Source organism: Rhinopithecus roxellana, chromosome 6, assembly GCF_007565055.1.
Source record: "Rhinopithecus roxellana isolate Shanxi Qingling chromosome 6, ASM756505v1, whole genome shotgun sequence".
Lineage (NCBI taxonomy): Eukaryota > Metazoa > Chordata > Mammalia > Primates > Cercopithecidae > Rhinopithecus > Rhinopithecus roxellana.
The window spans coordinates 108750455-108771176 of NC_044554.1; the positions used below are offsets into that span (position 1 = coordinate 108750455).

Genomic DNA, 20722 nt, shown 5'->3' on the forward strand with positions numbered 1-20722 from the left:
GAGGCAATCATGGGCTCACCCACAAAACTTGAGTCCAGATGTGCCTGCTTTTCTCCTTCTGTGTGGGGTATTTTAGTAGTAGCTCAGGTCTCGCATGCCTTTATACCTGAGCACGAGGCAGAGCTATGAAAACAAGACCCTGTCCTTCTAGATGTAGCAAAATGGAATCCCATATTGCGGCGGGGCCAGGAAATTCCCATAATCTTTCTGAGACATCTGTCAAGATGGGTTATGTGGGGTGTTGTCTAGTCTCTCCCCCACCTCACTCACCCAATGTCACTCAGTATAATGGCTATTCCACCATAGTCACAATAGGACCCCTCCCTATACACCTGGAGCTCCCCAGCTCAACCCCAAACTAATCCTGGGAGACTGTCTTACCTAGTTTCACCCTGAATTCATTCTCATTGACAGCCCCCTACCACCACCCCCAATTCAAGTCGATTTATTATAAAGGGCACTTTTCCTGGCCAAGCATTTGGAAGGGAAGAGGACAGATAAATAAAACAGAGCCAGTACCCAACAAGAAGCTGCAGCCCAATGGGGAGACAGATAAGCAAACAAATAATTACAGAGAAGAAATGAGTGGTGCAAACTCTGGTAAGAGCCTGAGGCAAGTCATTCTGACCCGGGTGAGGAAGGCATCTGCGAGGCAGAGAGATCTGAGGCCGCGCCTTGATAAATTACAAGACCTCCATACCAGTAGTTCTCAATAGCTGAGGCGTAGGGCAAGAGTGTCAGAATCACCGGGGGAGTTCTTCCCCAAATACACGTGACAGATGTCCTGGCAGTTCTGACGCGCCTAGGAGAGCGGGGTGGGTGGCAGGGTATATGTACGTGTTTTGAAAAAACTCCCAGTCGATTTTTGTTCATTCCTCTCCCAAAGCCCGTTCTACACGCCCTCGAGATGACGGGACATCTAGAGATCCTCGAGCCTTGGGAAAATGGCCCGAGGTCAGCGGCTGACGCGTTACCATGGATACTCCATAGCGTGGAGGGCCGGACGGCGCACACCCTTTAGACGTCACTCGGAGCCGACTGGCGCACCGAGCAAAAGGCAGGCCCACTTCCAACTCGGCTCCGCCCAGAGCAGGGGGGGCGGGCGGGTAGGCGAGTCTCTCCAATCACAGTTCCAAAAGGAGGGGGCTGACAACGTGCTCTCCAGTCACAGCTTGAAACGAGATTGATGTGTCTTTTCACCAATCACCGCCAAGGCGCGAGGGGATTGTCGGGATGGGGGCGGGAGCCAACATGGAGCCCTCAATGGGATAAGGGTGAAAGTGCTATTGCCGGCTGCTCCTGTTTTCGCGCCCCAGCATGCTGGTGCATTTATTTCGGGTCGGGATTCGGGGTGGCCCATTCCCAGGCAGGCCGCTAGTGCCCCTTCGCTTCCAGACATTCTCAGCTGTCAGGTAAAAAGGGAAAAACCTACTCAGCGCGGGCCATTGACCGGCCGGCAGGGCAGTGCCGGGCCCGCCGGGAGATGGAGTCCGCGGGCTCGCGCGAGGCTTGCTGGGAGCTGTAGGCCAGGCCTGCCGGGGTGGAATGTCACTCCGCGGGTATTGGTCTCAGTTATTTATAGTGACACTCCAGGCGCCAGCAGGAGGTTCCGGCGTCTGCATCGGTGTGTCAGCCAGAAGGAGGGAACGCTCCGGGTCTGTGACTACGCCCAGTCTGCACTCTCGACCAGGGGTCGCCTTTCCTGGACCCCGAGTTGATTGGGCGATTTGGACGAAAATTCTTATTAGTATCAAGAGACATTTAATATAGTGGTGCTCCCAGGATTCAAAGTGAGTCTAAGAAGAGCTAGAGATGTTCAGCAGGGATAAAGAGCCAATCTAATAGGCCGGGCGCGGTGGCTCACCCCTGTAATCCCAGCACTTTGGGAGGCCAGGAGTTTGAGATCAGCCTGGCCAACATGGCAAAACCCCGTCTCTACCAAGAAATACAAAAATTTGCCGTGATTAGTGGCACCGCGCCTGTAATTCCAGCTACTTGGAAGGCTGAGGCAGGATAATCGCTTCAACCTGGGAGGCGGAGGTTTCAGTGAGCCGAGGTCACGACCACTGCACTCCACCCTGGGTGATAGTGAGACTCTGTCTTAAAAAAAAAAAAAAAAAAAAAAAAAAAGTCAGTCTAATAACTTGTACATGTGTGTTTTTGGCGAAACACTCTACACAGGTTGGTCGAGAGAGAGAGAGACAGACAAACAGACATGTGGGAAACAAACAAGGACCTTGAAACTACAACTGGAATGTAAATGCTTTATGAGAAGGGACTGATTCCTTTTTTTTTTTTTTTTTTGAGACAAGAGTCTTGCTCTGTCACTCAGGCTGAACTGCAGTGGCGTGATCTCGGCTGACTGCAACCTCTACCTCCTGGGTTCGAGCAATTCTCATGCCTCAGCCACCCAAGTAGCTGGAATTACAGACGTGCACCACACCCGGCTAATTTTTGTATTTTTAGTAGAGACGGAGTTTCGTCATGTTGGTGGCCAGGCTGGTCTTGAACTCCTGACCTCAGGCGATCTGCCTGCCTTGGCCTCCCAAAGTGCTGGGATTACAGGCGTGAGCCACCTCACCTGGCTGTCCTTTCTAATCCTACAACGAATTACTTGGGGGCCAAACAGATAGAAGATTCCCAAGGGCAGGTGGATATGGAGTTGTGTCATTTGGAAAGCCCATCTGACTGAAGGAGGACAAGAGCTGGATCGAGCTGGAGCTGGAAATATTGGTGCTGGGAAGTAATCCATATGCTCTTGGCAATGACCAAGCCTTTCTTAGAGTGTTAGTTTGGAGACAATGCAAGAAGCTGGAAAAAGACCATACTAAATTATTGAAAGGTTTAAAAACAGTCCTTAGGAAAGAGGAAGGGTGTTGATATTATTCAAACCAGAGAAAAACCCAAGGAAATACATCAAATAATATTCAAGTATATATGTGTTCATTAGTCAGTATTTTTCAATAGATTATGAAATGAATTCAGTTGGTCAGGACCATTTAAAAGTAAATATAAGCTGGGCATGGTGGCTCGTGCCTATAATCCCAGCACTTGCCGGGCGCGGTGGCTCAAGCCTGTAATCCCAGCACTTTGGGAGGCCGAGACGGGCGGATCACGAGGTCAGGAGATCGAGACCATCCTGGCTAACACGGTGAAACCCCGTCTCTACTAAAAATACAAAAAAACTAGCCGGGCGAAGTGGCGGGCGCCTGTAGTCCCAGCTACTCGGGAGGCTGAGGCAGGAGAATGGCGTAAACCCGGGAGGCGGAGCTTGCAGTGAGCTGAGATCCGGCCACTGCACTCCAGCCCCGGCGACAGAGTGAGACTCTGCCTCAAAAAAAAAAAAAAAAAAAAAATCCCAGCACTTTGGGAGGCCAAGGCAGGCGGATCACCTGAGGTCAGGAGTTCAAGACCAGCCTGGCCAACGTGGTGAAACCCCATCTCTATTAAAAATACGAAAATTTGCCAGGTGTGGTTGCACGCGCCTGTAGTCCCAGCTATTCGGGAGGCTGAGGCAAGAGAATTGCTCAAACCCAGGAGGCAGAGGTTGCAGTGAGCCGAGATTGCGCCATTGCACTCCAGCATGACAGAGCAAGACTCCGTCTCAAATAAACAAACAAACAAACAAACAAATGTAAATGTAGACCAGGCACAGTGGTTCACACCTGTAATCCCAGCACTTTGGGGGCCAAGGCAGGCAGATCACTGGAGGTCAGGAGTTCAAGACCAGCCTGGCCAACATAGTGAAGCCCCATCTCTATTAAAAATACAAAAATTAGCCAGGTGTGGTGGCTCACGCCTGTAATCCCAGCACTTTGAGGAGCCCGGACAGGCAGATCACTTGAGGTCAGGAGTTCGAGACCAGCCTAGCCAACATGGTGAAGTCCTGTCTGTTCTAAAAATACAAAAATTAACCAGGCATGGTTGTGGGCGCCTGTAGTCCCAGCTACTTGGGAGGCTAAGGTAGGAGAATTGCTTGAACCTGGGAGGTGGAGATTGCAGTCAGCCAAGATAGCGCCACTTACTCTCCAGCCTGGGCAACAGAGTGAGACCCTGTCTTAGATAAAGGAAAGGAAAGGAAGGGAAGGGAAGGGCGGGAAAGGGAGGAGAAGGGAGGGGAGGGGAGGGGAGGGAAGGGGCATGTTAAAAATTAGAGAAAATACTATTTTGTGAAGCATTTTCATTCTGTGTGGTATGTATGTGTTCATTGTACTGGGTTGCAATGTAAGATTTGTTTCTTGCTGTAGGCCACAGTAAGTGTAAACATTTGCAAAACCCTGTAGTAGTTAGGTCAGATTGTCCTGCGCCTCTAATGAGGGCATGCATGTGCTCAACAAACATAAACATTTGCAGAACATCTATTATGTACCGGAGTTCTGCCAGTGCTATCTAAGATATAATTTCCTGCCTTTCAGAAACACATGGTGTAATGGGAAAACTGGACAGTTACACAAGGCAGAAGGAGAGTAAGCATCTCTATCTTTATGCTAGAAACAAGAACACAGTGGAAAACAGGACATAAAAACCTGGCACGCTGGAATGGGGTGGGAGAAGGCCTCATGTAGGCAAAAGGCACAGCAAGGGAAGGATGAGGTGAAGACTGCAATTAGAAGGGTCTAGGGATGTGAAAGGCCATGATGGTAAAGAGAAAAGCTCACACTATTGTTTTTTTAAAGCCTTTCCCCATCAGTAACCTCATGTAGATCTTCTAGATCTCACCCTCCTCTCCTGGCTGGATAACTTCTGCTTCCTACAACCAGTCCTGTCTGCCTCCAGCCCACACCCCTCTGCTATGATCTTTTTTTTTTTTCAAGACAGAGTCTCCGTTGCCCAGGCTGGCATACGGTAGCACGATCTTGGCTCACTGCAACCTCCTCCTCCCAGGTTCAAGTGATTCTCTGCCTCAGCCTCCCAAGTGGCTGGGACCACAGGCACACACCACCACACCCAGCTAATTTTTAGTAGAGACACGGTTTCAGCATGTTGATCTTGAACTCCTGGCCTCAAATGATCCACCCGCCTCAGCCTACCAAAGTGTTGGGATTACAGGCATGAGACACTGCACCTGGCCATGCTGTGATCTTTAAAATGCAAGCATGATCTTGTCACACCTCAGCCTAAAAATCACCATGACCCTTATTGCCCCCCAAGTCCAGGAGCTTTATAAGAACTAGAAAACTGCCCCTCCCCCCAAGTCTCATGTCTCTTCTCCCTTCTTGTAGGCCAGGCTTCAGCCATACAGTTCCTGAAACTTCTCTCCCATCCTTTCTCACTGCAGACACTCACACTTACTTTCCCTGTGCCTAGAGCTCTCCCCTTTATAGCCCACCCCTACCTGTGCCTGGCCTCCTGTTCCCCCTCAGGCCTCACCTAGAAGACCTTTCCTGACTCCCTCTGAGGAGAAGGAGGAGCAGGACTTCAAGCTGTTTTGTGCCTCTGATTTCCAGTTAACTGTGAGTCTCCTGCACTCAAGCATGACTACTGTGAGGGGAGTTACTTCAGCTGTCATGTTCATCTCCATCCTCTCCATCACCCAAGCAGAGCACCTGCACACAGTAGGTTCAAAATGTCTAGAATAGGCCAGGTGCAGTGACTCATGCCTGTAATCCCAGCACTTTGGGAGGCTAAGGCGGGTGGATCACAAGGTCAGGAGTTCAAGACCAGCCTTGCCAATATAGCAAAACCCCGTCTCTACTAAAAATACAAAAATTAGCTGGGTGTGGTGGCACGTGCCTGTAGTACCAGCTGCTCAGGAGGCTGAGGCAGAAGAATCTCTTGTACCCGGGAGGCAGAGGTTGCAGTGAGCTGAGATTATGCCGCTTCACTCCAGCTGGGGTGACAGAGCGAGACTCTTTCTCAAAAAAACAAAAAAACTGTCTAGAATAGTAGAATCAACGTTAGCATTTTATAGATGCAGCAGCTGAAGGAAAGAGAAGGTATTGGCCTATTCAAGATGACAAGATAAGTTATTAGAATTTTTATTTTTCTCTGTTTCCTCCTTCAGCTGTGGAGAAGGAGTGTGTGTCCATGGTGCCCCAGGCCAGGGAGGGGAGGTAGGGTAATGGGCCTGGGACGTCAGAAGACACAGCACACTGGCAGAGTAGAGACAGTCTGGGTGCTGGAGTCAGACTGCAGACTTGGTTCCCTGCTCGTCCCAGTTCTACAGCCTGGGGACAAATTATTTCAGCTCTCTTAGCTCCACATGATTTTTTTCATCAGTCAAGTGAGAATAATGGCACCTCCCTCCCAGGGAGGTGAGGATCAAGGGAAGTGGCCCATTAGCTCCAGGAGGTGGGGCCATGTCTGCCCTGGTGGCTGCTGTGAGCAAGTCCAGTGCCGGGCACAGGAGCAGCTCTCTTTCCTCACCTCTGCACCATAGTCCCTTAAACCCCTGGCCCCTTCCTGTCCAGGCAGTGTGTGGCCATCTAATGTGCCATCCAGTTCTTCAGTCTGTGCTTCTGTCAGAGCCTGGAGTCGAGGCTGCGAGGACCCTGGCTGACTGGGTGTGGCCTGTGAGGTGCCCAGGGGAATAAGACTTTTAAGACTCGATTTTTTGCTCAGTGTCTCATTCCTCTGTGACTTTGCCCATGGACGTCTGTCTTAGAAACTGAAGTTGCTTCAGAAGAGCCCTGAGAAGGGCAGGGGCGAGGGCCTGAAGGAAGAGGAAGTGCTGCTTCCAGAGGACTCGGCCAGAGCCCCGTGGGTGTGCTGGTCAGTTGGAGGGCAGTTGGAGCCTGGAGCCATCCATGCCTCTTTCTCCTTACAGGTACTCTGATGGCCACCGCAGCTCCACCCTCCTCCGGGCCGTGGCCCACCTGCGGTCCCAGCTCTGGGCCCACCTCCCTCGCGCCCCCCTAGCTCCCAGACAGAGCCCCTCTGCCTGGTGCTGGGTTGGGGGAGCCCTGCTAGGCCCCGTGATACTGAGTAAGTGTCCCCGCCTCTACTTTGTGGCCCTCTGTGAGGCAGAAGAGGCCCCTCCTGCCAGCTCCACACCCCGTGTCGTGGGGTCTCGCTTTAACTGGAAGCTCTTCTGGCAGTTTCTGCGCCCCCACCTGCTGGCCCTGGGGGTAGCCATCGTGGTGAGGCTTTCCCCATTTCTCCATCCTGGGGACAGGGCAGGACCCAGAGCTACAAAGGGATGGCATTCCTGCCTCGCTGCCTCTCAGGGGAGAGCTCACGGGAGCAGTGAGGGCTAGCCAGGGTGCCAGGGGCATCAACACTGGGTGGCTGGGTGTGCAGAGGTCCATGGGGGCTGGAAGCCAGGGTTTGAACCTCTGAGAGGCACTGATGTAGGTCCAAATGACCAGCCACGACCTGGACAAGAGCAGGGCTCAGTAGTGGGAGAGGAAGGACCAAGATCTGGCTGGGGATGGGGAGGAGTGTGGCTCCCCCACTCAAAACATTTGTACCCTCTGCCTCCCCATTCCAGCTGGCCTTGGGTGCGGCACTCGTGAATGTACAGATCCCCCTGCTCCTGGGCCAGCTGGTAGAGATTGTGGCCAAGTTCACGAGGGACCACATGGGGAGTTTCATGACTGAGTCCCGGAATCTCAGCACCCACCTGCTTATCCTCTATGGTGTCCAGGTACAGCTGGGAGTGGGGCTGGGGGCCGCCAAGGAGCCACCCGAGGCATCCCTGAGTGCACTGGGCTCTTTCGCAGGGACTGCTGACCTTTGGGTACCTGGTGCTGCTGTCCCACATTGGCGAGCGCATGGCTGTGGACATGCGGAGGGCCCTCTTCAGCTCCCTGCTCCGGTACTGCCAGCCACAGGGTGCAGAGTTGGGGTGACTGATGGTCCGAGGGGGCCTGGGGGTGGGGCCTCATCCTGAAGTAATGTCTTCCTCTTTTTCCCTCCTTGTTGGTCCATGTCCCATGCCAGACAAGACATCGCCTTCTTTGACACCAATAAGACAGGGCAGCTGGTGAGCCGCTTGACGACTGACGTGCAGGAGTTTAAGTCATCCTTCAAGCTCGTCATCTCCCAGGTCAGTGGCCCAGTGGCCCCTCCACATCCACATACACACTTTCCCACGTGGACTCGCCAGACCAGCCCTGCCCACCCCAGCCCTGATGTTGGGCTGACAGGCGCACGCTGACTCGAGAAGCCCACTGCCTGGTGAGGCCGTGGGTGAGGCACCATGGAAGTTCATGGAAGGAAAGTGTAGAGGCAGTGTCCAAGGTCAGTACAGGCTGCTTCTTCACCGCTCTGAAACCGAATCTTCCCTGGAAAGCCTTCCCAAGCACTCAGACAAGAGCCTTTCCTGGCAAGAGCAAAATCACTTCGCCTGCCTTGTCCCCAGAGTGCCTGGATTGCTGACAAGCATTGAGCGCGCACAGAGGGTCTGCTTTGTGCTTGGCCCTCCCAGGACTCACTCCTCTTCCCGTTGCTCCATGGCGAAGGCACACACAGTCTGGACGTTGCCCAGGGCCTCATCTGCTACGCCCATTGCCTACCTAACACCAATGCCCTCCCCTTATCCTCCCCCACTGACGCTGTGGCTGCGGGATCGTGCCACACACTGGCCTAGGTGGTCACTGGTGTACTGCCATGCGGTTCTCTTTGTTCAGTTCCTAGAACGGAAAGATAAGCAAGCTGGGATTTGTCTAGGGAAGGGTGCCACAGTTCATAGCATTCTCACTCGGCCCCTTCAGGCCTGCTGCTCGCACCCAAACTGGCCAAGTTAGGGTTATGTACTGTGACCAGTGGACTGCCACTGGGCCTCCCAGGGGCCAAGACCTGGGGCCTTGGTCTTGGGAGTGCAGAGCTACAGCCAGCTGACCCTTGGAAAAGTCCTTCCTGTCATGGTGCGGACGCTGTAGCCTCCTGCCTTCCGTCCCCCTCCCTAGGGGCTACGAAGCTGCACCCAGGTGGCGGGCTGCCTGATATCCCTGTCCATGCTGTCTACACGCCTCACGCTGCTGCTGATGGTGGCCACACCAGCCCTGATGGGAGTGGGCACCCTGATGGGCTCTGGCCTCCGAAAATTGTCTCGCCAGTGTCAGGAGCAGGTACCGGCATTCCTGACCATCCTCCTTACTCTCCCCACACCGTTTCTCTTTCCACTCCCTGGAACTCCTCTCTCTCCCCAACCTGGACTCCTTGTCCCGTTTCCTGAACTCCTTGCAGATCGCCAGGGCAATGGGCGTAGCAGATGAGGCCCTGGGCAATGTCCGGACTGTGCGTGCCTTCGCCATGGAGCAACGGGAAGAGGAGTGAGTCCTGGGAGGGCCAAGCACAAAGCAGAGATGCCCCCCCACACCCTGCCCACCCTTGGTGCCAGCCCAGCTGCCTCCTGAGTGTACTGGCTTCTCTCACCAGGCGCTACGGGGCAGAGCTGGAAGCATGCCGCTGCCGGGCAGAGGAGCTGGGCCGGGGCATCGCCCTGTTCCAAGGGCTTTCCAACATCGCCTTCAACTGTGAGTGAGCCAGTTGGGGGTTGGAGGGGCACTTGTGGGCTGGGGAGGATCTGGGAGCAGCCAAGGCAGGCAAAGGCCCACCCTCCATCTGCTGGCTGCCTGCATTCGCCTCGGGCCAGCTGCTAACTCTCGCAGGTAAAGGGAGGGTGCCGATGTCCCAACCCAGCTATGGGGTTCCATGTGGAACGCACAGGGCCACCCTCGAGGAGGCCATGGAGGCGTGCCCACCCTGACTTGCTCTTCCAAGGAGGAAGCCAAGGCTGGGACCAGCCATGCGCCTCACCTGACTCTCACAGCCAGCACTGGCAGAGCAGGCCCAGCGCTGTTTCCTCTGCTCCTGCTTCGTCCTCCCTCACTGTATCCTCTCCTGCAGGCATGGTCTTGGGTACCCTGTTTATTGGGGGCTCCCTTGTGGCCGGACAGCATCTGACAGGAGGAGACCTCATGTCCTTCCTGGTGGCTTCCCAGACAGTACAAAGGTAAGTGGGGGCCGTTCCCATCGCTACAGATCCCCTTGCCACCCTCCAGAGCCCTGCTGGGTCAGCAGACACGGGTGCAGTCTTCTCTGGGGGCTGACTGCTGTGCGGCTCCAGGCCTGCCCAGCTCCCCCAGGGATGCGTAGGGTCGGGGAGAGAGAGCCCCTCAGGGCCCATAACAACCCTCCCGGCCGGGGCAGTGGCGCTGCAGCAGGCAGGTGCTTGTCATCTTTAGCCTTCCAAAGGACCCAGAAGTTTCCTTGACAGGTTTTTAAAAATTTGTTTTAACTGTGGTAAAGTACACATAACATAAAATGCAGCATTTTAACCATTTTGAAGCATGCGGCTCATTGGCAGTGGGCGCACTCACATTGCTGTGTGGCTGACACCGCCGTCCGTCTCCAGAACTCTTTATCTGGCAGAGCGGAGCAAATCCCCATTCGCCCTCCCCCAGCCCCTGGCACCCACCATTGCGCTTTCTGTCCTTATGATTTGACAACTCTAGAGACGTCCTATAAGTGGAGTCAGACTGTGTCCTTTTGTGACTGCGTTTTGTCACTCCACATTGTGTCCTCAGCTTCCTCCGTGTTGCAGCCTGTCCGAATTCTCTTCCACTGCAGGCTGTGACATTTCATACATGGAAGGACCATCCTTGACAGGCTTTGTGAGCTGCCCTTCCCTATGCCTGCCACTTCCAGGGATGACAAATTGACCCCTGTCCCCACACACCCCACCCTTATAGCTTATTGCTTTGCGTTGGTCCGAAACTACCCGCTCAGCTGAGCCTCTGGGGTGACCAGAGCCGATCACCAGACAGCTCGAGGTGGGCCTCCCCGTTCCTGTCTCTTTCCAAGCTAAACAAAAGCAGTTCTACATAAATATGGTAAATAATGAGATAGTAAATATGCTGCAGCAGATCATCAAAGGGTGAAGACCTGTCTCCACCAACCGTGCATCACCGCTGCCACCCCCTCCCTCCCCAACAAGCCCCCTGCTCTTCCTCCCAGGCCCCCACCCCATTCTACTGAGGCATGTGTCCTCCCCCTGCTGCATGGTGCACCCCTGCATGTGTGTCCACCGGATCGGAAGCCCTCACTGCAGGGCGTACTATCCCAGGAAGGGGGAGGCGGATGGAGACAGGCTCCCATTTTCAGCCTCAAGCCTGACATTCCACGGAGATGTTCCTCCCATTTCCGCAGATGCACGGACACCCTCGTGGGCCCCATGTCTGCTCGATGCTCCCTAATCTGAACACATTCAGACCCTTTCTGGTCCTGGGCTCAGGCCTCCTGGGCAGCCTCGTCCCTCCTCCAGCCTAGGGAGCTATTCTGTCGTGGCTTTGGAATTCAGGTGTTCTTACTGTGATAGAGATGGGGCCTGGGGGAGGCTGCTTCCACCACTGCCTGCCCTGCTCAGTGCTAACCCACTTCCCTTGACCAGAGCTTTGGCCTCACTGAACAGGACAGTCGTTTTAGTCCTGAGGACCCATAAGAAGCCTAGTGGCGGCCAGGCACGGTGGCTCACACCTGTAACCCCAGCACTTTGGGAGGCCAGGGTGGGCAGATCATGAAGTTAAGAGATCGAGACCATCCTGGCCAACATGGTGAAACCCCGTCTCTACTAAAAATACAAAATTTAGCTGGGCGTGGCGATGCGCACCTGTAGTCCCAGCTACTTGGGAGGCTGAGGCAGGAGAATCACTTGAACCTGGGAGGCAGAGGTTGCAGTGAGCTGAGATTGCGCCACTGCATTCCAGCCTGGCAACAGAGCAAGACTCCATCTCAAAAAAAAAAAAAAACAAGAAAAGCCCAGTGGCTCCCTTAATAAAATCACCCCTTAGCCCTCTGTGGTGGGCAATGGTGGGACAGTCTCCCTGTAGGGAGGGTGGCTATACTGTCTAGCCCCAACCCTCCCGCTTCGGGGCCCCTACTTCCCCTTTAGGGCCTGAGACTCTGACTTTTTTTGTTTGTTTGTTTGAAATGGAGTCTCGCTCTGTCACCCAGGCTGGAGTGCAGTGGTGCGATTTCGGCTCACTGCAAGCTCTGTCCCCCAGGTTCACGCCGTTCTCCTGCCTCAGCCTCCAGAGTAGCTGGGACTACAGGCGCCCGCCACCACGCCCGGCTAATTTTTTCTTGTATTTTTAGTAGAGATGGGGTTTCACTATGTTAGCCAGGATGGTCTTGATCTCCTGACCTCGTGATCCGCCCGCCTTGGCCTCCCAAAGTGCTGGGATTACAGGCGTGAGCCACTGTGCCCGGCTGAGACTCTGACTTTACCTCTCACCGTACTGCTTGTCCATCCAGCAATTTTATGACACACACAAGAACCCCCAGGGGCTTGTCTGTGCTGTTTCGCTGGCTGCTCCCACAGCCACAGGCCCTAGACCCATCCTCTTGGGGGTCCTTCTAGCCCTGGCTATGTGGAGATTCTTCCCCACCTACCTTGGGGAAATTGGGTTTGTTGCATAAAGCAGCTGTTGTGTTTCCCACTGGGTCCTGCCAGCTAAGCCAAGAGCCCATGCATTGGCACTGGGGTCTAGCAGAGAGAAGGCAGAGAGGGGAGCAGGATGGCCCAACCTGCCTCAGGCAGCCTAACCTATGAGCCCATCCTCAGCACTCCTGATGGAGATGGGGAGGTACCTAGACAGACAGCAAGCGGGGTCCAGCCGCCTCATCAGAATCAGGGCCAGGCTTCACCTGGGAACAGGCCCGTAGCCCACAGCCCATGGCCCCTGAGAGCAGGGTCATCGCACTCCAGTGAGTCATGTGCATTTTGAATTTCAGTTGCTGCCTAGCCCCTTTGCCAGGTGGAGAATGTTCCTCTGCTCATCAACAGATAGCTGACTGGGCTGGTTCCTTCCTGCCTGGTGCCTCCCTGCTCCCTTTAGCAAGTGCTGACTGCGCTGAGTCCAGTGGGACCTTTTCCTTTTGGGTTTTGAGGCTCCTCCCACTCACCCCCACCCCAGTGCTGGAAGAAGTGAGTCTGCAGCTGAAGGGTTGCTGGGGAGTCAGTCTTTCCTCTTCCTAAGGAGGGGACCAGGCATACACACACTGTCACGGGTCAGCCAGGCCAGTCAGGGACCAGTGACTCACCTTCCTCCCCAGCCTCCTGGCAGCTGGCCAGCCCTACCCCAGCCCTGCCGCGACAAAGGAGGCCACCTACTGTCTAGACAGATAACACCGTGGGTATACTCACCTGCAGGGCAAGCTCATGAGAAAAGTTTTTTTCAGGGAATTTTTTTTTGGGTTCTCCCAAGAGTTCCCCTGTACCCAGTGTCTTGTTTTCTTCTTTCTCCAAAAAGATTTAACATCACTTTTTCCACCTAAATGTCAGCCGAAGTCATTGCTTCCCCAAGAGTCTGCAGTGTTAGATCTGCTCTCCCCTTGTGAGCCACGCACCCTTGATCTGTGTTCACGGTGGCAGCCTCTGCATCCTCAGGGCACAGCAGGGAGTTTGTGGGTCAGCTGGACTCCCTTCCTCGTGGGCCGGTATCACCCCTGCGTGTGTGCACAGGCCTCACCCTGCAGACCATAGGCCAGGGCAGTGGTGGACACCCACAGAGGCCTGTGCCTTCACTTCTATGTCCTCCTGGAGCACCCCCTCCTGGGGCTTGGGCTGGGCTGAGGGACAGCTGTCATCCTTATCTGGCCAAGGAGGGAGCCAGGGCTCAGCGATCTGGTGTTGCTGCGTCCCAGGGCTTTGTGCCCCCATGGTGCAGAAGCAGTCTGCATTTGACCACAGGCCACCTGCTTCCTTGCTCCCCCACCCCACCATGGCTTCCTTCCCCTCCTCTCTGGCTCTTCTTGTTCCCATGTATTCCAGCCCTCTCTCCTTCTTCTGCCAGGTCCATGGCCAACCTCTCTGTCCTGTTTGGTCAGGTGAGTGGCCGATAGGGTGGAGGGCCTGGGGTGTGGAGTTTGTGCCGTGTATGTGCCACTGTGGGAGTTGCCTGTTGACTGGGTGTGGACGGGCAGAGGAGCTGGGGAGACCCCAGCCCAGAGCCACGGCCACTCCCTGGAGATGCTGTGGTCACCCCCACTCCTGCCTCTCTGCGGACTTTGGATCCCCTCCCACAGGTGGTCCGGGGGCTGAGTGCAGGTGCCCGGGTCTTTGAGTACATGGCCCTGAGCCCCTGCATCCCACTGTCTGGGGGCTGCTGCATCCCCAAAGAGCACCTGCGTGGCTCCGTTACGTTTCAGAATGTCTGCTTCAGGTCAGCATGGGTGAGCAGGTGTGGGGATGGGTCCCTGGGCTGAGGATGAGGCGAGAGGATTCGGGGGTGGAGGACTGGCTTAATGCCCCCCCATAAACAGGCCCTCCCAGAGGGCTACAGGGAGGCTTCAGGAGGGACCCAGGCAACAAGGGCTGGGAGCCTGGTCTGACTGGGGGTCTCTCGGCTCCTCCCAGCTACCCCTGCCGCCCCGGCTTCGAGGTGCTGAAAGACTTCACCCTGACGCTGCCCCCTGGCAAGATCGTGGCCCTCGTGGGCCAGTCTGGGGGAGGTAAGGGGAGCCCACCACCTTCTCCTCACCCTCTGACTCTTCTCTAGCAGCCACTCAGAGCAAGGCTGGGAGCAGTGAGCCCTGCACCCCCGGTGGGGTCCCTTCCTACACTGCCACAAGGGGCCTTCTTTCCTGGGACAATCCCCAGAATCCCTGGCCTCCCTCCCTCTCAACCCAATTCCCCAGGAAAGACCACCGTGGCTTCCCTGCTGGAGCGCTTCTACGACCCCACGGCAGGCGTGGTGATGCTGGACGGGCGGGACCTGCGCACCCTTGACCCCTCCTGGCTCCGGGGCCAGGTTGTCGGCTTCATCAGCCAGGTGCGGGGCCACATGGGCAGCCCTTGGCTCCCACTGCCCGTCCTCCCCTGGGCCCTGCCCTCTTAGTCCTCAGGTGCCTTTTCTTTTCTTTCCACCCTCATCATCCTTGCTGCTCTCGGGAGACCCCTGGCCTTCTTCACATGTCCTCAGCTGTTGTCTGGATGAGGCATCCCTGTCCTGGGAGCAGCCACAGCTCTGCCTGGTCTCCCAGAGCAGGGACGCTTTGTCCCCATTTACAACAGTCTACACAGATGGGGAATCCATGGGATTCTCGAAAATCCCATAGCATCCAGGTCTAGAGAAGCCCGTGGTGGAGTTGCTGAGCCTGCAGCTATTCTCCCTGTGCTTGAGGTGGCACTGCCCAGCGAGGGTCCACCCTTCCCTTCGAGGGCCGTGAATGAAGAGGGGCATGCCTGCTGTCCCGCCAGGGAGAGTGCCTGTGCAGAAGAAAGGCACATGCAAGCTCCCAATTCCCAGCACCCTGCCGTGCCAGCTCCTCCCACTCCTGCTCCTGAGGAGGGTTCTGGGTCGTTGGTAGGAGGTCAACCTGTCCTTCCCTTTTGGGGTCCACTCTGCGTCCTCACTTCACCTCTGACTTTGAACATCTCATTCTTCAAGAGATCCTAATCTAATCCACCAAATGGAATGTCCCAATGTACATGGTGGCCCCTCAGGTTTCTGGGGCAAAGAGAATGTTTCTGTGGACTGTCTCCATAACCCCTCACCCACAGGAGCCCATCCTGTTTGGGACGACCATCATGGAAAACATCCGCTTTGGGAAGCTGGAAGCTTCCGATGAAGAGGTGTACGCAGCCGCCCGGGAAGCCAATGCTCACGAGTTCATCACCAACTTCCCCGAGGGCTACAACACCATCGTTGGTAGGTGCTCGGGTCTGCCGGGAACCAGGTGGTCAGGCATTGGGACACAGGATTCCGCAGGAGCAGTGAGCAGCCCAGCGGGACTGAGGGCAGCAGGGACAGCTGGGGAGAAAGACAGTTGTGTCAGGGAAGACCAGAACCACAGCCAAAGGGGACAGAGTTGTTCTGTGGGGACAGGGGAGTCCAGGCCAATGTGGTTTAGAACCAGCAGACCAAGCAGCCTGCAGAGACAGGACAGGCTCCAGGAGGAACTGGAGAATGCGACAGGGGGCATATGACAGGCCCCTGGCCAGGGACACAGTGATGCATGGTATTTGGAGTCTTCACTGAGTCTAAAAGGCCGCCACTTCCCCAGACTGAACAGAAGAAATGGGGGTTGCCTCCTCTCCACCGTCCATCCCCCTCTGGCTCCTGTTTCCTTCCTGAGCTTTTTATCTCTAAAGTTGTTTCTCCTCATTAGATTCGGGGTGACTGGATGGGCCCCAGGAGAGGGCTCTGGTGGTTCTGAACTAGGAACACACAGCCTGGCACTGCAGGGCGTGCACCTTGCAGCTTGATGTGTGGAGCTCCCAGGTCTTTTCCCAGCCTTCGGGGCCATGTTTCTCGGTCAGTGTCTTGGCTCTGTTGCACAGTGTGTCAGCGCTTCTCAAGATGCAGGGATACCTCGGCCAGTGTCTTGGCTCTGTTGCACAGTGTGTCAGCGCTTCTCAAGATGCAGGGATACCTCGGCCAGGGTCTTGGCTCTGTTGCACAGTGTGTCAGCGCTTCTCAAGATGCGGGGATACCTCGGCCAGGGTCTTGGCTCTGTTGCACAGTGTGTCAGTGCTTCTCAAGATGCGGGGATACCTCGGCCAGTGTCTTGGCTCTGTTGCACAGTGTGTCAGCGCTTCTCAAGATGCGGGGATACCTCGGCGAGTGTCTTGGCTCTGTTGCACAGTGTGTCAGCGCTTCTCAAGATGCGGGGATACCTCGGCCAGTGTCTTGGCTCTGTTGCACAGTGTGTCAGCACTTCTCAAGATGCGGGGATACCTCGGCCAGGGTCTTGGCTCTGTTGCACAGTGTGTCAGCGCTTCTCAAGATGCGGGGATACCTCGGCCAGTGTCTTGGCTCTGTTGCACAGTGTGTCAGCGCTTCTCAAGATGCGGGGATACCTCGGCCAGTGTCTTGGCTCTGTTGCACAGTGTGTCAGCGCTTCTCAAGATGCGGGGATACCTCGGCCAGGGTCTTGGCTCTGTTGCACAGTGTGTCAGCACTTCTCAAGATGCGGGGATACCTGAGCTTCTCAACTCTGGTCAGTCTGAGTCCAGCCTTCTGAGCTGTGGGGTCAGTGTGTCCAGCCCAGCCATCGTGTTCTAAATAGCTCCTCCAGCCGTGTTCATATACTGTCCAGATGCCAGCTGTCCTCACTGGGTGCTCTCCCACATCTCTCTTGGATGGCACTTTCCTTGTGTCTCTGATCCTAGTACTTTCTGCTCATTTGGGCCTTCTTGGGGCTGCGTCCTTACTGACCTGTCACCCTGCTGTCACCTTGAGGTTCTTTTTGGCTCCCAGGCTGCCACTTGTGCTGTCCTCTGTGGGCTTCGAATCCCACTTCCCTGGAGTCACTGGACCCCAGAGCCCATGTTTGGGTGCTGGATGTTCCCCACAGCCACAGAGACCCGGGAGGCTGGGAAGGTGGCTTGGAGCTGCAGGCACAGCGCAGGGTGTGGGTCATCCTGGCCTGAGGCACTGCCATGGCTGGGGAGGGGCATTTGGCAACTCCCTTGGAGTGCACCAAGCCCTGCTGGCAGGTGTCACGCCACCCTCAGAGGCAGGAGGAGTGTGCACAGTGCGGGGTGGGGGGGTCAGAGGCAGGAGGAGGGTACACAGCGTGGGGTGGGGTGTCAGAGACAGGACTAGGGTGCACAATGCGGGGTGGAAGGTCAGAGGCAGGACAAGCGTGCACAGTGTGGGGTGGAGGATCAGAGGCATGACGAGGGTGCACAGTGCTGAGAGGGGCACTTAGAGGATCTTGATGGGAGTTCAGGAAGGACCCTGTGCCCCTTTGTGGGCCACCCTCAAGTGCACAGCTTCAGGCTCCTGCTCTGCCCCTCCCTTCCCAGGTGAACGGGGCACTACCCTGTCTGGGGGCCAGAAGCAGCGCCTGGCCATTGCCCGAGCCCTTATCAAGCAGCCCACGGTGCTGATACTGGATGAAGCCACCAGCGCACTGGACGCAGAGTCTGAGCGGGTTGTGCAGGAGGCCCTGGACCGGGCCAGTGCAGGCCGCACGGTGCTGGTAATTGCCCACCGGCTCAGCACTGTCCGTGGGGCCCACTGCATCATCGTCATGGCTGATGGCCGTGTCTGGGAGGTTAGTCGTCCTGGGGGCATGGATCAGTGGGTTGAAGATGGCTTCATCACGAACAGTGGCACAATGCTGCAATGAGTTACACGAAGGTGTGGCCTGGCCCCAGGGCCTTCGGCTGTATTCTGGAAGCAGCATCCCATGTAGTCAGGAGTTCCTGCATTCAGCCAAGCCCTGGCCTCTTAGGCCCTCAGTTTCTTCCTGTGTCCCCTGGGATAGTATAGTTGCACCATCAGCTCCCAGGATCAAAAGGAAAAGTACTAGCCGTGTGCCTGTAATCCCAGCATTTTGGGAGGCCAAAGCAGAAGGATCTCTTGAGGCCATCCTGGGCAACATAGCGAGACCTGTCTCTACAAAATACCCAATAAAAAATTAGCTGGATGTGTTGGCATGCGCCTGTACTCCCAGCTACTCTGGAGGCTGAGGCAGGAGGATTACTTGACCCCAGAGGTTGAGGCTGCAGTGAACAATGATTGTGCAATTGCACTCCAGCCTGGCATCAGAATGAGGCCCTGTCTAAAAAAAACAAAAAGGAAACATATTCAGAAAGAGTATGGTGCTGTGAGGGAGGAACAGGGCTGGCTGCCCAGGGTATCAGTTACAGAAGAAGCAGCGCCAAGGAACCTGTGCAGGGAGTCAGAAGTAGGACCCCAGAGGCTCTGTGGCATTGGTTCACAGCCGCTCATTCCAGCCAAGGCTGAGGGGCTTGTGCAGGGAGATGGATCCTGAGTTGGAGCCTTGGGCTCTGTAAGCGGGACAGGGAATCATGTTTTTCCAAAATTCAGCTAAGTGGGGAAGTGGCAATAACTAATGCAGCATGCCAGTGGCGGTTCCTTTCAGATTGGGCATTGGTTTCAGAGTGTCCCCAGAAGGGACACTGGCCTAAGTGACCTTGGGCCCAATGGCTGATAGAGAGGCTTAGCCCTCCGAACGTTCTGAAGCCTGCACGCCTTGGAGCAACCATTCACCCCTCCCTCCCATCTTCCAGGCTGGCACCCATGAAGAGCTCCTGAAGAAAGGCGGGCTGTACGCCGAGCTTATCCGGAGACAGGCCCTGGATGCCCCAAGGACGGTGACCCCACCGCCCAAAAAGCCAGAAGGCCCCAGGAGCCAGCAGCACAAGTCCTGAGAAGGGCCCCCTGAGGTGTGGTCGCTGCCAAGCATCAGTGCTAGGGCTGGGGCTCAGCCTGCAGGGAGCTTACTGGAGACTGAGCCCCTGGGAGGGCCAGCATGTGGAGAGCCACTGCGGCTGCTGCTGCTCACAATAAAGCCGGGGCCGAGCGGCTGGCAGGGGAGGCCAATGCCTCCCTCCCCTCCCTAGTCCTGCCGGCTGCCTCCATCCCACCAGAGTCTGCCAGAGTCATTGGGCTGCAATGGGCAGAGGCAGAGTTCCCCACTCTGTTCTCCCTTTGCCCAGACCCCTCCAGACCTCTCAGAGACGTTCTGGCCAGTCTCCCTGCCCCACCCAGCAGCCTCAAGTTGACCAGGCCTGTAGCTCCAGGGAGTTTTTAAAAATCAGGGTCTGGAAGTGGGCCTGGGAATTCAAACCTAAGGCTCTTCCCACACCCTTGCTAGGACCTCACTTCCCTAGACTGGGGACTGACTCCCTCTCCTGTGTCCCCACTGCCTCACTGGACCATGGGAGAAGGAGCCTATCAGCTGGCTCACCCCGGAACCCACAGTCCCCATCTTCCAAACAGCCTCCCTCCCTTCTCCCTGCACAGTGAACACAGTCCTGATTTCTAGATTTCACCTCCCCTCCCCACCCCCAAGGGACACAGGCCTCACAGGGCCCAACACTTGGGTCAGGGTAGGAGGGACAGGGCCACAGTGGCCAGTTCCCATCCTGGCTGTCTTCCACCGACCCTGCCCTGTGTGCCTGGAGTCTTTCACCCACTGAGATCGTGGACCAGCCTCCATCTACACCAGGAACACCCAGCTCTAAAGGAGATGGGAGGGGCTGGTGCCCACCTGAAGCTCTCAGCTTCCTGCCCACAATGCTGACAAGTACAGAACTAAATGGAGCAACTACCGCAGAATCCAGTACAGAATCGGTCCAGGAGGGTGCGGCTGTGGACAGGCCAGCACCCCCCCCCCACCCCGGCAAGTTCTGGGAGGTGCATCTTGAAAGGGGAAGGCAGACGTCCTGAGTGATGGGCGCCTGTGGCCCCGAGGCTATGGATGAGGGGGCTACGCTTCAGCTGGCTTCTGAGGGGCCTGGAAAGGCACAGAAGTAGGGCCTTGGCTGAACTGGCACCCAGCAGGACCTCGTGTCCCTGCACTGCTGCAGATGCACCAGCCCTCCCCACCTTGGTGCCACTGTCACTTCCTACTGGGATCCTTCCCCCCATCCAGTGACACCCAGGCTGTGGGACCACACGGGGCCCTGCTCCCCAGGGCAGGAGAAGAGGTGGTGCCTGTGGTGCACCTTCACAGCCAGCCAAGTGTTCTGGATTTATCCTGCGTAAAGAAGGATGGTACCCTCTTTCAGGGGTGTGGTGCAGTGCACTGATAGAGCAGCTGATGCTGCTGGGAGGCCATCCTGGAAGAGGCAGCAGTGGCTCAAGTTTGTGTGCAGGAGCCAGAGTGGGACTCACAGGCTCTTGTGGGTATGGTTTAGAACTAGATGGTACTTTGGGGACAAGCCATCCAAAAACCCCAGGCCCACATCCACCCTGATTTGATATCCCACTTTCTGACAGATCAGAGGCTATGTCTCTAGGCAGTGGAGGCCCAGGAGCAGAGCCTGGGGCTGGTTCACAGCTAAACCCCTCCCTAG

At 56.1% G+C, this 20722-nt stretch overlaps 1 protein-coding gene across 1 annotated transcript; it reads left to right on the plus strand.

Annotated features, from left to right (window-relative positions):
• The first annotated feature begins 1225 nt into the window (after window positions 1-1225).
• On the plus strand, window positions 1226-19292 carry ABCB8 (ATP binding cassette subfamily B member 8). Its single transcript, XM_010379938.2, has 16 exons — window positions 1226-1412; window positions 6767-7079; window positions 7430-7585; window positions 7662-7756; window positions 7882-7987; window positions 8850-9011; window positions 9130-9215; window positions 9322-9419; window positions 9793-9898; window positions 13740-13773; window positions 13972-14108; window positions 14303-14397; window positions 14584-14717; window positions 15449-15596; window positions 17699-17949; window positions 18932-19292. The coding sequence occupies exons 1-16, from the start codon at window positions 1318-1320 to the stop codon at window positions 19070-19072; spliced, it is 2157 nt and encodes a 718-aa protein (XP_010378240.1). The 5' UTR covers window positions 1226-1317; the 3' UTR covers window positions 19073-19292.
• Window positions 19293-20722: the final 1430 nt, after the last annotated feature.

Excerpts from the sequence above, each read along its gene's own strand:
- ABCB8 (XM_010379938.2), top strand. The coding sequence starts at position 1,318 with ATGCTGGTGCATTTATTTCGGGTCGGGATTCGGGGTGGCCCATTCCCA. Across the intron at positions 9,899-13,739 it reads GCTTCCCAGACAGTACAAAG|GTCCATGGCCAACCTCTCTG; the intron begins GTAAGTGGGGGC and ends TTCTTCTGCCAG. Across the intron at positions 14,398-14,583 it reads CGTGGGCCAGTCTGGGGGAG|GAAAGACCACCGTGGCTTCC; the intron begins GTAAGGGGAGCC and ends CCAATTCCCCAG.